Source organism: Hemiscyllium ocellatum, chromosome 39 (assembly GCF_020745735.1).
Source record: "Hemiscyllium ocellatum isolate sHemOce1 chromosome 39, sHemOce1.pat.X.cur, whole genome shotgun sequence".
Lineage (NCBI taxonomy): Eukaryota > Metazoa > Chordata > Chondrichthyes > Orectolobiformes > Hemiscylliidae > Hemiscyllium > Hemiscyllium ocellatum.
The window spans coordinates 18,521,218-18,534,917 of record NC_083439.1 but is presented as its reverse complement, the minus strand read 5'-3'; the positions used below and the strand labels follow the sequence as shown (position 1 = coordinate 18,534,917).

Here is a 13,700-nt window from a genome sequence, read left to right as displayed (position 1 = left end):
GGAGGAGAGGGTGGAGTGGATAGGTGGAAAAGGAGATAGGCAGATAGGACAAGTTCTGGACAAGTCATGGGGACAGTGCTGAGCTGGAAGTTAGGAACTAGGGTGAGGTGGGGGAAGGGGAAATGAGGAAGCTGTTGAATTCCACATTGATGCCCTGGGGTTGAAGTGTTCCGAGGTGTGTTGTTCGAGTGCTGTTACTTTCTTCAGAACAATCTACCTTAATATGGCAGTCTGTGTTTGTGTTTTACTTCAGTTGTGCTTCCTATATACTTGTGTCAGTCAGTTGGAAGGTTGAACTTGCAGTCTGATATTTGGAACACCAGAAATAAAAACAAGATGTTTCTGATGTAGACGGTTTCCTTCTGATTCACGTTCGGTCTTACTGTGGGACCCAGCTGATGTTGTTGCTTGGGAAGTCGGATCCCAGATTGAAACCTAGCTTGATGGATGTTATTTTTGCTTTAACTGCACTGTAAAATGCAATGCTGCAGATTTGGCTTTAACAACAGAACACGTGCATTATGCAAAAGAAATGAAGAAGAATGGAATAAACCAACGTATTTATATTATAACAAGTTTAAATGTTTTGCAACACATGGTATATTGCTATCCCATTCATCCCAACATCACCTTTTTCCAATGCTCACACCAAACAGAATTCCCTTCTGTATCAGATCTGGAGGGTTTAATTTAACTGATGCTTCAATTCCCAGTCCTGAAAATCTGACAGCCTTTCCCTTGAGTCTTCATACAACTGAGCTCAGACTTAATGTTCTGGTTAGAAAATTTAAAATTAAACTCCTTACACTGAAGTAACCTATATCTGAAGAGTTCTAAAATATAGCCGCCTTCAAGAGAAAAGGTCTTACATGTCTAACTTTAACCATGACTTCTACAAACCCTGAACTGAAACCAGACATTTTTGTCAGACTGTGGTTTTTGCACCAGCCAAAATAAGTCACAATTACGTGTCCTTTAATCAAAGTTTAATGCACAATTGTTCCCTCTGTTCACTCAAAACTCAACCAATGAAAGTAAACTCCATTTCTCACCAGGAAGTAAACTGTGTTGCATACTGTGTTTAAAAATAAATCCCCATAGTTACAGCAATACTTGGGAGATAATCATTAAACCACTTCACAGGCACAGATCAAAACCAGCATGCCACTACTTCAAAATCCAAACTTATATAATGTACAGAGGAACCTTGATTATCCGAATGACACGTGTGAGGAGTACTTTGTATGGATAATTGAATGTTCGGATAACTAAATGCCGGATAACACAGTTTTAGCCAAGCATCGGTACCTTGCGATCTTATTCAGACAATCCAAAATTCGGATAATTGAATGCTGGATAATTGAGGTTCCTCTGTATTATGCAAATGTATCAAAAAGAAAGTTTCTATTTCCTGTCACAGTACACTTTGTAAAGGGCAAAGCTGTTTCCTGCTGTCAAAAAGTTCAAATTAAGAACTGCATTTGATACTTGCAAAACCTTTTTGCTATGTGAGCCCATTTAACACCCTAGACTTTGTGACCCTCTTTTGGGCAAAGGTTCTTAATGACTTTTGGTCATTACATTGATAGGAACTATACAGTCAGGTCCACCAAGTTTTTGGTGTGTCAACAAAGCAACAGTCACAATTCCCTTCAAATGGAACTAAGTTGGATGAGAATCATGCTGAATGAGCCACTTGCAAACATAACATGTGCAGATGGAGAAAGTTGCAGCCACTTAGCTGCAAACCCTGAGGAGGTTTTCCTCATTCATCTTAAGACATGCTGAAGATCTGATGGGGTACTGATGGAATTAGGAGCCTGTTATTGGTTTTAACTCCTTCCACTTCATAGGGCTCATTCTCAAACTGTTCCTGCTCTGTGTGTTACAGTTTGCCAGGGTGTGGATCCCTGATACAGAGGATGTCTGGAAATCCGCGGAGCTTCTGAAAGATTACAAGCCAGGAGACACAGTGCTTCATCTGAAATTCGAGGATGAGCAGGTAAACTCCAAGTCTTGCGTTTTAAATCCATGATAGAATGTGCACTCACAAGTTTGCCAAATGAATAATTATTACCAACTTTGAAATGTATACTTGTCTTTCTGTCACAGAACACAGACATGATTGTTTGCAATCGCTGTAATGTCCTCCATAAATAATCAAACTTGGGGGTACGCATTGCATTTCTTTTTCCCTTGCACTGAACAAGTCAAGATGTGTTTGTTGAAGCAGCAATAATGAGTTCATAAATGTAAGAATCAGGGAGGGGAATTTTGGCACAGTGGTTCTGATTGAGCAGAAATAATTGCGGAACTGCAGACACAGTTTAGACCAGCAGGGGTATTGATTCTGCAAACTTTTACACTCCTTTTAAAATGGGTCAGCTGGAAGTTAGCCCGACCCACAAACTGGCTCAAATTCCAAATCAAATATGAACATGAGGAGTTTCTGCTAATTTATCCATTTGCAGCCCTTCACAGAAGCTCTCCAGTTTTGGTTTTAATTCACCTTGTTTGGAAAATTTATGACATACCTCCGTTGCACTCTGAGGCGGGACTTGAACACCAACGTTCTGCCCAAAGGGAGGGACATTACCACTGAGCTACATGACCCTGAAGGAAACTTTGTTTATTAGGTGCTTGGGAACTAGCAGAAAGTTTTTAACTGTCAAATTCACTTGGCAACTGATGGACACACATATACCAATGGCTCGAATGAATGGTTATGCACCATTCTGTAAAGTTATTTACAGAAATTTTAAAATCTGATTGCTCCCGGATGAACACCCTTCTGTTTATTTTTTGTGATGAACTCATTTTCAGCTCTGTCGATTAAAATGATAGCATGTTACTAATCTTCAAGCATGTCACAGAAATATTTCTAATCCAAGAATAAAGACAAGCAACTACGCTTTAAGACACTGACCTGAGTGGGCTGGTGCATGAAAGATTTCACTTTTGTGACTGTACAAGCAAGTTTGAACTGTAACTTGATTTGTAACATCACTTGGAGAAAATGAATTGTTTAGACCCAGATTGCTAAGTGCACTCAGCATGAACCTTTTTTTTCTTCGCCACCTTCTGTCATTTTTAAAAAGCTGCGTTCAATATTTTTCTGTGAATTTACAACACAAACCGGCTCTGTGTATAAACAGAGTGCAGACCTTCTGGGCACGTGGAAATGTTCGTATTTAAAAAACATCAATTCTGAACAAATATCATCCTTCCCCTGGGCTTCATCCTAAACAGGGTTTTAGCAAAACTGCTTCAGTTTGGTAATGAATTCCAAATGCAGCAGTGATGAAAAATTTCAGCGAATCACTTGCACCCAATGGAGCTATACATCCTACCCAAACAAATATCGATTTGTCAAATGTCTTTAATATGTTGCACTGATGCGTTTGCCAGACTTGAGTCCATTGCTGGGCTATGGCAGACCTCTCATCCACCAAACACAGGGGAGACCCAAAGCCTAAAGCAACCTTGTAACTAGAGTAACAAACTGACAAGTTGGGCATGGTCCAATCTGCTGAAATTTTGGAATTTCCAAACATTGGATCATGGACAAAAATGAATAACCATCAGAAAGATGGCACAGGGGCTTAGTGGTTAGCACTGCTGCCGCACAGTGCCAAGGGACCCCGGGTTGGATTCCACCCTCAGGCGACTGTCTGTGTGGAGTTTGCACATTCTCCCCCGTGTCTGCGTGGGTTTCCTCCGGATGCTCTGGTTTCCTTCCACAGTCCAATGATGTGCAGGTTAGGGGGATTAGCCATGGGAAATGCAGGGTTACAGGGATAGGGCAAGGAGGTGGGTCTGGGTGGGATGCTCTACAGAGGGCTAGCGCGGACTAGATGGGCTGAATAGCCTGCTTCCACACTGTAAGGATTCTATGAAGACATGCAGTGTGTTTGTTGGCAGGGAGATGGGTGGTGTATTGATAATGTCGCCGGATTAGTAATCCAGATGTCATGGTAATTACTCTGAGGAGCACCAATTCAAATCCCACCAGGGCACCTGGTGGCTCTTAATTTCAATTAATGAATCAATAATACTGAAAATGGCAATTGTCATTGGTTGTTGTAAAACCCCATCTGATATCCTCTAAGGATGGAAATCTGCCCAAGTTTACCCATGGGCAACATATTACTCCAGACTTTCAGCAATGTGGTTGGCCCCAAACATCCCCTCTTACAATTGCACATCCCTTAATGTGCCTTCCCATCAGTGTCCACAGCCCATAGAAAAATAAATAAAACTGACCAGTGTAATGGACCATTCCATACCCCCAGTAAATATGTCAAGGAGATAGCCTAGACCCTGATCTTTACCTTAATTAAAGGCAAGTGTAATGTGCTGTGTTTCAGATTAATCTGATCGGTCACACTAACTGGTTTTAAGCAAAGCACACTTAATTCTTACCCCCAGTTAAAATACAAACAAAAGAAAGACTTTAACTCTATAGGAAAACTTAACAGAATAATAGATTAGTTAACTACTAAACAGCAACTGTTCCAACATAGTAACATCCCATAAACATACCCTTGGCAAAGGCAAATTCATAAAATGATCGTCTCTCATGTGTTTCTGGCAGCAGGAAGAGAACCAAGGGTTTTCGCTGTAACAGAGAGATGTAGCAGCTTCAAAACCCCAGCAACTACTGAAAACAAAACTAAAACCCTGGTTCTGTGGGAGTCTGACTCCACCCATTCATGCTGCTTTTGTTCCAAAATGTTTAAAGACCCTAAAGCCTCTCAAGCTGGTTACCTGGTTGGCTTGGAGGAGACAGCCTAGTACCTATGGCTCAAAACCACTCTTCAAAACAAAAACAGGAAAAACTACACCTGTGCACGGTGGTACAGTGGTTAGCACTGTTGCCTCACAGCGCCTGAGACCCGGGTTCAATTCCCGACTCAGGCGACTGACTGTGTGGAGTTTGCACGTTCTCCCCGTGTCTGCGTGGGTTTCCTCCGGGTGCTCCGGTTTCCTCCCACAGTCCAAAGATGTGCGGGTCAGGTGAATTGGCCATGCTAAATTGTCAGTAGTGTTAGTTAAGGGGTAAATGTAGGGGTATGGGTGGGTTGCGCTTCGGCGGGTCGGTGTGGACTTGTTGGGCCGAAGGGCCTGTTTCCACACTGTAAGTAATCTAATCTAATCTTAAAGCCATAGCATCATCTCAACAGACCAGTTTCCACATTATAACCAAACCTGGGGGTCTTATTCATTTGGAAACTGACTACGAGCTTTTGGGGAGAGGAGTCTTTGTGCAGATGTCTCTGCCAGGAAATGGAACACTTCTCCACATTTCAACTTCTATCTGTATCCAATCAACAGGTGTTATGGACTAGGCCGGACCACTCAAAACATTCTTAAGCAGGCAGCCCAGACTATAACTTTGCAATTTGTTTCAGTAAGTGAAGATTACCAGGAGTAAGATACCTAGGCTGACCGCCAGGTTTTAAAGCAGACAAACATTTATTCACAAAATTACACAATGAAACACAAAGAACAAAATAAAAAACCCCTACAGAACTCAGTCTATCCAAACTAGACTTAATTATGTTGTTCTGAATATAACTGTCCCAATAAGCAAACCCCCTTTTAAAAAAACAGTAAAAATGGAATACATGCTTAGAGGTTGAAGTTAGAAGGTCAGAAGGAGAGCGAGAGAGAGCCTGTTTCCACACAGCAGAACTCCTAACTAGTTCTGGACTGAACTGCTCAGCTAGAGAAGCACAGCAGGTCAGGCAGCATCCGAGGAGCAGGAAGATCGACGTTTCGGGCTTGATGAAGGGTTTTTGCCCAAAACATAGATTTTCCTGCTCCTCGGATGCTGCCTGACCTGCTGTGCTTTTCCAGCACCACTCTAATCTGAACTCTGGTTTCCAGCATCTGAAGTCCTCACCTTTGCCTTGCTCACTTAGAGAGCTGACCACTCCCCTTTCATTATACAGGTCACTTCTATAACATGACCACTTGGGCCTGAAGTCTCCTCTATTTACATATAAACAAAAGGCCTTTCAACACCCTTTTTAATCTCTATACCAAACTAGTCACCTCAGAGTTGGGAGGGTTTTATGACCCCTCTGGAAAACAAAAATTAAGGACACAGTAGCCTTGAGAAAAGGAACAGCTTATAGAAAAAAGGGACCAGTTTTGTGACACAGGAAAGTTTGCAATATTCTGCCCCACTGTGTCCCTAACCCTCACTGCAGAACACTGCACAGGTATGCCTTTTTCCATGTGTCACGTTATAAGACCATAAAGACATTAAGAGCAGAAATAGGCCATTCAGTTCATGGCTTATCTGATGATCCTCAAACTCTACTTTCCTGCTTTTTTCCCCATAATCCCTGTACTGATGAAAAATCTGTTCATCTCAGATGATAAACATTTACCTTGAATATTCTTGAATCTTTAGTTCTCCTAGTTCTGTTTGGTTCTCTAAGTATGTTTGCCAATCGGTGTCAATTTTTGGTCAGTTCTAAATTAGGAACGAATTAGGAATTAGAGTGAAGTAGTCCAATCACATTTTACTTTGAATCCTTCCAGTTATAAGTCACTTTTTCAGTCTGTTGGTTTGAGTTAATCAAAAGATTAAAGAACAACCCCGCGTTATACTTTTTAAAAATTCTTTCTTAGTATTTCCACAGTATTCCCTGTTAGGAAGGGATTCCAGGATTTTCACCTAGAAGGAATACTGCTCCACATGTTCCTCACTAACTGAGCTAGTCTGTAATTACAACATTGCAAACTGTTTTGTGACTGCAGTAAAGTGCTTTGTAGTTCCTGATTTCCTTTATGTAAACATTGAAAGCCAAAATCAAGTTTGAGGAATAGACTGTTTCAAGTAGGTTCGAACTTAGTCAGCACCCTTGAGGAGGGAGAAATGTAAACTTCTAAAGGAGTTTAGAAAGTAAACTTTTTGGACTTTCAGGTATTCTGCTGTTTCAAAATCTTGTTTGAATAAATGTGTGACTTTGAATTATTGCGTTGTTGTCACCTCATTTTGGTTAGGAATTGGATTTGTTCCCAGGCATGGAATTTGCTTCCTACTGACATAGGCCAGTCTATGTTGTTACCTGTTGTGTGCCTTTCCTCAGCTCCTGATTGGCACGCACTTTGTAAAATGGGCCCAACTACACACGCTGTTGCTGATAATTTTATTCCAATAACTTTGGCTTGTTAGTGATTTAAAAGTAAAACTTTTAAGATGGGACAATTAGCAAAGGCTCCTTCCTGGATCCATATTCAGGTAATTCTAGTGGTAATTCCTGTCCCCCCCCCCACCCCCACCAACTCTTTATCTAGAGAAGGGAAGGCAGAAACCAGTGTAAAATGGTGTTAATTCTCTGCTGCCAGGTCTATTTCCAAGTAATAGTATCAGACAGATATTGTTAACAGTTAGCACAGTCATTTGACATGGACAGCACTTAAATTCTTCCAGAAAATATTGAGGATTTTATCAGTTGGAAATTGCTGACGAGTGAGTGATAATTTTATGACATGAGGAAACAGAACTTAAGACTATATTAACAAATCAATCTCATTTATCGAGTTTTTTTTTAAAAACTGCAGTTCTGAGGTAAATTTCATCTTCAAAAAGCAAAGGAATTCTTCTCCAAGACCAGGCAATGGGGCTATGATGCATGCCTAACATTTGAGTGTACAGAAGGAGAGCATGGGCTCCAAGCCACTGGAGATTTTCTTACTCTTTGACACGTGGTCTGCATTTTTAATTAATATGGACAAAATATTCCAAATATTGAAATTCTGCCAATAATACACAGACCACAGATATCCACAGGGTTGTAGAAAGCATAATTAAATTGATTGCCAAAAACAAACCTGTTGCCAGTGTGACCTCTCTACAGATCTCATCGGAGAACACTCCTTCAATTTTGACTGTCGTGCTTTTGAAAAGACGTGTTGTCCATGTGGTTTTGCTGGAGCTGTAAAGGAAGAGATATAATGTAGCCACATCCTTATATTATCTTCTTTAGAACAGGGTGATGCCTGAAACCCTCCACCTACATTCAGTCTAGTGCAGGGCTTTCTCACTGTAGGACCAGTTCAGTTGTGATACACCCCTATTCCCTGTGTTAATCTGTGATGTTTGGCAATTCTGAGCAGTTCAGCATGGAGTGAAAGGTCTCCAGACCATCATTAAACCAAATCAGGTTTGCTTGAGCTCTGACAAACTGAGTGTTGCCATTGCATTTCTTTCAGTATCAGGACAGAAATCAAAATTAAATTCAATCGAAATCTCAAAGTACAGTAAACATGAGCAGTAACAATAATACTTCCCAACTGGTCCGAAGAGAGAGGGAACCATGTAATGTGGAAGCAGTCCATTGAGTCCACACCAACCCTCCAAAGAGTATCCCTGTAACCAGGCATTCCCATGGATAATTCACCTAGCTTGCACATTCCTGAACACTATGGACAATTTAGCACAGCCAATCCATCTGACCTGCACATCTTTGGACTGTGGGAGGACACCGACACAGACACGGGGAGAATGTGCAAACACCACACAGACAGTTAACTGTGGTTGGAATTGAACCCAGATCCCTGGTGTTGTGAGGCAGCAGTGCTAACCACTGAGCCACCGTGCCACCATAATATTTTTTTCCCTTTGATAATTTGAGGTGGGGAAACAACTCGTTAGCTACGATATTTAGGTCTGATATTTTGCTAACATTTTGTTTATTGAATTAGTGGATAGCACTCTGGTCCCAGAGTTAAGAGATGAGAGTTCGCATTCTGCTCCAGAGGCTTCAGCAGTAAAGCCTAGACTGGCAGCTCAGTGCAGGGCTGAGGGAGTGCTGCCCTGTCAGCGATGTTGCCTTTCAGATAAAATGTTCAGTCCTGATAGCTGTAAACAATCACATGGCATATGAAAAAGTGGTTTCTCACCAGTATTCTGGACAGCATTTATTCTGCAACCCGTATCATGAAAACTGACTACATTATCTCAATCACATTGTGCTCGTTGGTACGAATAGTCTGCCAGAATTCCTACATTATGCCCTTTAAAAGTACTGCATTGCCTGTGAAGCACTGTGGCATGTCCTAACATTGTGATAGGAATTATATAAATGTAAGTTTTTTTTCTCTCTTGTGCTTCTTTTCTGTTCATGGGAATATTTGAATAATATCATGTACTAACTGTGCAGGAGACTCCTTCTTTGTAATTTTTGAAACAGTTGTGTCCCCTCATACCCATGGGCGATATGTTTTAAGACCTACCATGGGTAAGTCCGGACCTATTCATTTCAATGGGAAATTTACCTACCCAGTAGCCCCCTGGTCCCTGGTCCCTGGTTCTGGAAGGTTCCCTATAATATGTTTGGGCTGCGGTAAACCAGCGGATAACTGAAAACAATTCCACGGATATAGGAGTCGCCTTGTATGCCTTAGCTGACACAACAACAACTTGTAATTTTATAGTGTCTTCAACTTAGAAAAACAAGGTGCTTCTCAAGAGCCTTGTCCCTGCGATTAAAATGTACCAGGTCATATCACTCCAAGTACCAAGGTACCTCTGTGCTTGGTCAGAAGCTTAACTACTGGGCGGCACGGTGGTACAGTGGTTAGCAGTACTGGCTCACAGCGCCAGAGACCTGGGTTCAATTCCCGCCTCAGGCGACTGACTGTGTGGAGTTTGCACGTTCTCCCTGTGTCTGCGTGGGTTTCCTCCGGGTGCTCCGGTTTCCTCCCACAGTCCAAAGATGTGCGGGTCAGGTGAATTGGCCATGCTAAATTGCCCGTAGTGTTAGGTAAGGGGTAAATGTAGGTGTATGGGTGGGTTGCGCTTCGGCGGGTCGGTGTGGACTTGTTGGGCTGAAGGGCCTGTTTCCACACTAAGTAATCTAATCTAATCTAATCTACTGCATGACATCTGCATCGTTCCATTTTGGTTTTATAAGTTATGCTGTTTTTTTAACAACAGGAAACTCGATATAACATCGATCCACAAACTAAGGAGCTTCCACCCCTGCGAAACCCTGACATCCTGGTGGGTGAAAATGACCTCACAGCACTCAGTTATCTCCATGAGCCAGCTGTGCTGCACAACCTTAAAGTACGCTTCATGGATTCAAAACTCATCTATACTTACTGCGGTGAGTAAGGAATTACTCAGAAACAACTCTGCCCTTGACTTTTTAAAAACATTGGGTGATTTGAACTCAACCTTAATCAGTTACACATTTTTAAGCTTTTTTTTTATTGGTTTGGGCCAGGACATTCTTGTTGCTTTCTTGAGGTTCCATTCAAGATTGATCGATGCGATTGTGCACAGAGAAAAGACCCAATTCATTTTAATTATGACAGCTAATGACAATTGCAGAGACATTACCAACCTAGCTGTCCACGAGTGGTGGGTGAATTTGTTGGATTCCAGTGTCAGATGCTCACTGCTGCAAATTCAAAACTAGGTCATGGTACTGCATCTGATTTTACTTTGGGAATCCAGTAATGCTCACTTACTGGCAATGATATGGTGCACTGCTATTAATGAGGAAAAGCTGTTATTTTTCTCTCTCCAGAAGCAGTAAATGTGTTGCAAGTTATCTGTTTTCCGAACGGACCTCTTGAATGTTAGTATTGATCTCTCTGTGCACCTTCTCAGCAGCCGTAGCACTTTATCCTGCTCTCTGTTCTGTTAAGAGTTGAAAAGTGTGGCGCTGGAAAAGCACAGCAGGACAGGCAGCATCCGAGGAGCAGGAAAAATCAATGATTTGGGCATAAGCCCTTCATCAGGAATGTGGGGGTGGTGGGAGGGTCGAGGGGGCCGAGAGATAAATAGTAGGGTGGGGATGGGGAAGGGAGCTGGGAAGGTGCTCGGTAGATGGAGGTGGGGAGATGATGGTGATAGATCAGAGGGAAGGATAGAGTGGATAGGTGGGAAGGAAGATGGACAGGTAGGGCAGTGCCAAGTTGGAGGGTTGGACCTGTGATGAGGTGGGGAGGAGAGATGAGGAAATTAGTGATGTCAACATTGATGCCATGTGGTTGGAGGGTGCCAAGGTGGAAGATGAGGCGTTCTTCCTCTAGGCATCAGGTGGCTTGGATTTTTCGTGGAGGAGGCCCAGGACATGCATGAACTTGACAGAGTGGGGGTATTCTGTTACCCTGAAGCACCTGTGGTATGATCTGCCTGTAAAGCATGGATGACAACACTTTTCACTGTACCTTAGAACACGTGAAATAATAAATCAAATCAATGCAGTATATATAGTATACGTATGTATATAAAGTATACATATGTATATAAACTGTGTGATTGTGTTAATGTAAATACAGTATGATTTCTCTTTGCCATAATGGGAAGTGGACCTTTGGTGATAAATATATACTATGGTGCAATTTAATTGTTGTTAGTTGGATACTAGATCCTCTTGAAAGAACATTACACTTAGTTTCCCAGAAGGAAAAATCAGTAAAACTGGCAAATGACACAAACTTCTCTGACTCGAAGAATACAATCAGTGCAATAGTTTCCAAGTCTTACAGCTATCTCTTTGAGTTGCTTTAAGAGTTGCTAAAAGGAGGCAAGAACTTGAAACATTTTATCTTGTACTTTGACTCCTTGTCTCCTTTTACCAATGTTCAAGTTCTGTACCGTCAAGCAATTATTTACGTACTTATCATAAGTTACAGGCTAATGTTTTGTGACGTTATCAACCCATTCTTTAAGTGTTACAATCATTGAATTGACACCCCTTTCTCAGAGGTCAAGTGCTTAATTTAACTCTGGGCTGTGAGACACTATGAAGTTGTATTGGTTTTAATTGTAATTCGTAGCACGTTTGGGATGTTTCACTAAATGCTGTTTAAATATCTAATTTAAAATTATTGGCCAAACTCCTATTGAGGCTCACTTGCATTTGTTAGGAACTATATATATTCATTCACAAGGCTTCTACATGAAAATGGATCATGTCCATGTACTCTGACTTTTTGTATTTAACAATTGAGTGGGTGTAGTAATAGTTCCCTGCTACGTTATCTGTGGCAAAACTTCAATCAGAGTTGACTCATAAGTCAGTCAACATTTTTTTAAATGCAGTACAGATTGTTACGGTCTGAAATTTCATGTTCTTGTGTCTATGCTAATAAGTTCAAATCAAAAAGCTTCAAAAACATTTCTGTTTTCAGCAGTACGCCAACTCTATTACAAAATGACTAATATTCCCATATCATGCTGCTAATGGAATAGTTTTCTGCTGGACTCTGCTTAGCTACTGGATTCAGTGTAGATTTCCAATGGACTTGATCCATTCCCACTCTCTAGATGTCCAGTGCACTAAATCAATTTTATTTTACTACTACTGTGCAAATTTCTGTTGTGTATTCAGGTTTTGATTCCAATTTCCATTCAGTAGATTCTTGATCTTGGAACCAAGTTGACTCTGAAAGAATCCATGTAATCCACCCCATTCGCAGGCAGTATGCAAAGTATTATCTCTTGTGCTTTAATCACAGATGGTTGAGTTGTTCTGAAATACCAATGCGGGCTATCATGTAACCTCTCACTTCACATTCAAATGTATCGCTATCAGGAAGCGTAATGTTTTGGAGAAAGCCCTGCTTGTTGGTCACAGCTTCTTTTACATTTGGCAATACAGGAGTTGTAGCTTCATGCAACATTAATGTTTCAAATGGCTTTGCAACTGACTTCCAGCAAGTCATTTTGTTGCAGCTAATATCCATCTTGAATTATATTGACCACGGTTGGCAAGGAACCGGTGCTGAACACATCGAATAGTGTGTGACCATTCACATTCACAATCTTTTGTTCAGGTGAAAGACAATGATTAGATTACAGATTTCGCATGTTTATTTACCTTATGTTTCCAAAATGTTCTCTTTCCCGTGACATTCCACACACATTTCAAATTATTTCTGCAGCTAAATATTTTATAAATAATAAGCAATTTGCTTGAGGCAGAATTGACTGTAACACATTGATTTTGCAATTTGGTTGATTGCTTTTATATTATTAAAGAGTGAGTTGCGGTAGCTGCTATCCTTTCTGACAACACTTGCACCCAAGACAAGCATTACCTCAATCTGTTTATGGTCAATAGAACAAAAAGAGTGGCTCTTCCCTCTGTTATAGACCAAAACCAACGTGAGCTCCCAATCTTAACTCAGATGGTGGTAACAAATATGAATGAGTCACTTAGAATCATAGGAATCTCAGCATAGATTTGGCCCATATACCTGTGCTGATGTCATGTCGAAATTGGGTTCTTCTCCTCGAATGCCATTTCCCTACATTTTAGAGAAATTGCAGATAGTTGAAATATTCTGAAATGTCACAAACTGGTGGAGGCAATGACCTCATGGTTTATTACTCGGCTATTAATCCAGAGACCCAGGTAATATTCCCAGGGACCCGAGTTCGAATCCCACCATGGTTGATGATGGAATTTGAATTCATTTAAAAAATAAACCTGGAATTAAAAGTCTAATGATGACCGTGAATCTATTGTCAATTATCGGAAAAACCTATCTGCTTCATTAATATCCTTCAGGGAAGGAAATCTGGCATGTTTACCTGGACTGGTCTACATGTGATTCCTGACCACAGCAGGTTGACTCTTAACTGCCCTCTGGGCAATTAGGGATGGGCAATAAATGCTGACCTAGCCAGTGAACATCCTCATCCCATGAAGGAATAAAAAAAA

The 13,700-nt window shown here is 41.2% G+C and overlaps 1 protein-coding gene across 1 annotated transcript in view; it reads left to right on the top strand.

The window, feature by feature from the left end:
* The window catches only part of LOC132834339 (unconventional myosin-Va-like), a 202,041-nt gene that overhangs the window by 61,504 nt on the left and 126,837 nt on the right, over nt 1-13,700 (top strand). Inside the window, exons 2-3 of the mRNA XM_060853108.1 lie at nt 1,892-2,002; nt 9,956-10,127. Coding sequence (XP_060709091.1) covers nt 1,892-2,002; nt 9,956-10,127 — 283 coding nt within the window. The remainder of the gene's footprint in view (nt 1-1,891; nt 2,003-9,955; nt 10,128-13,700) is intronic.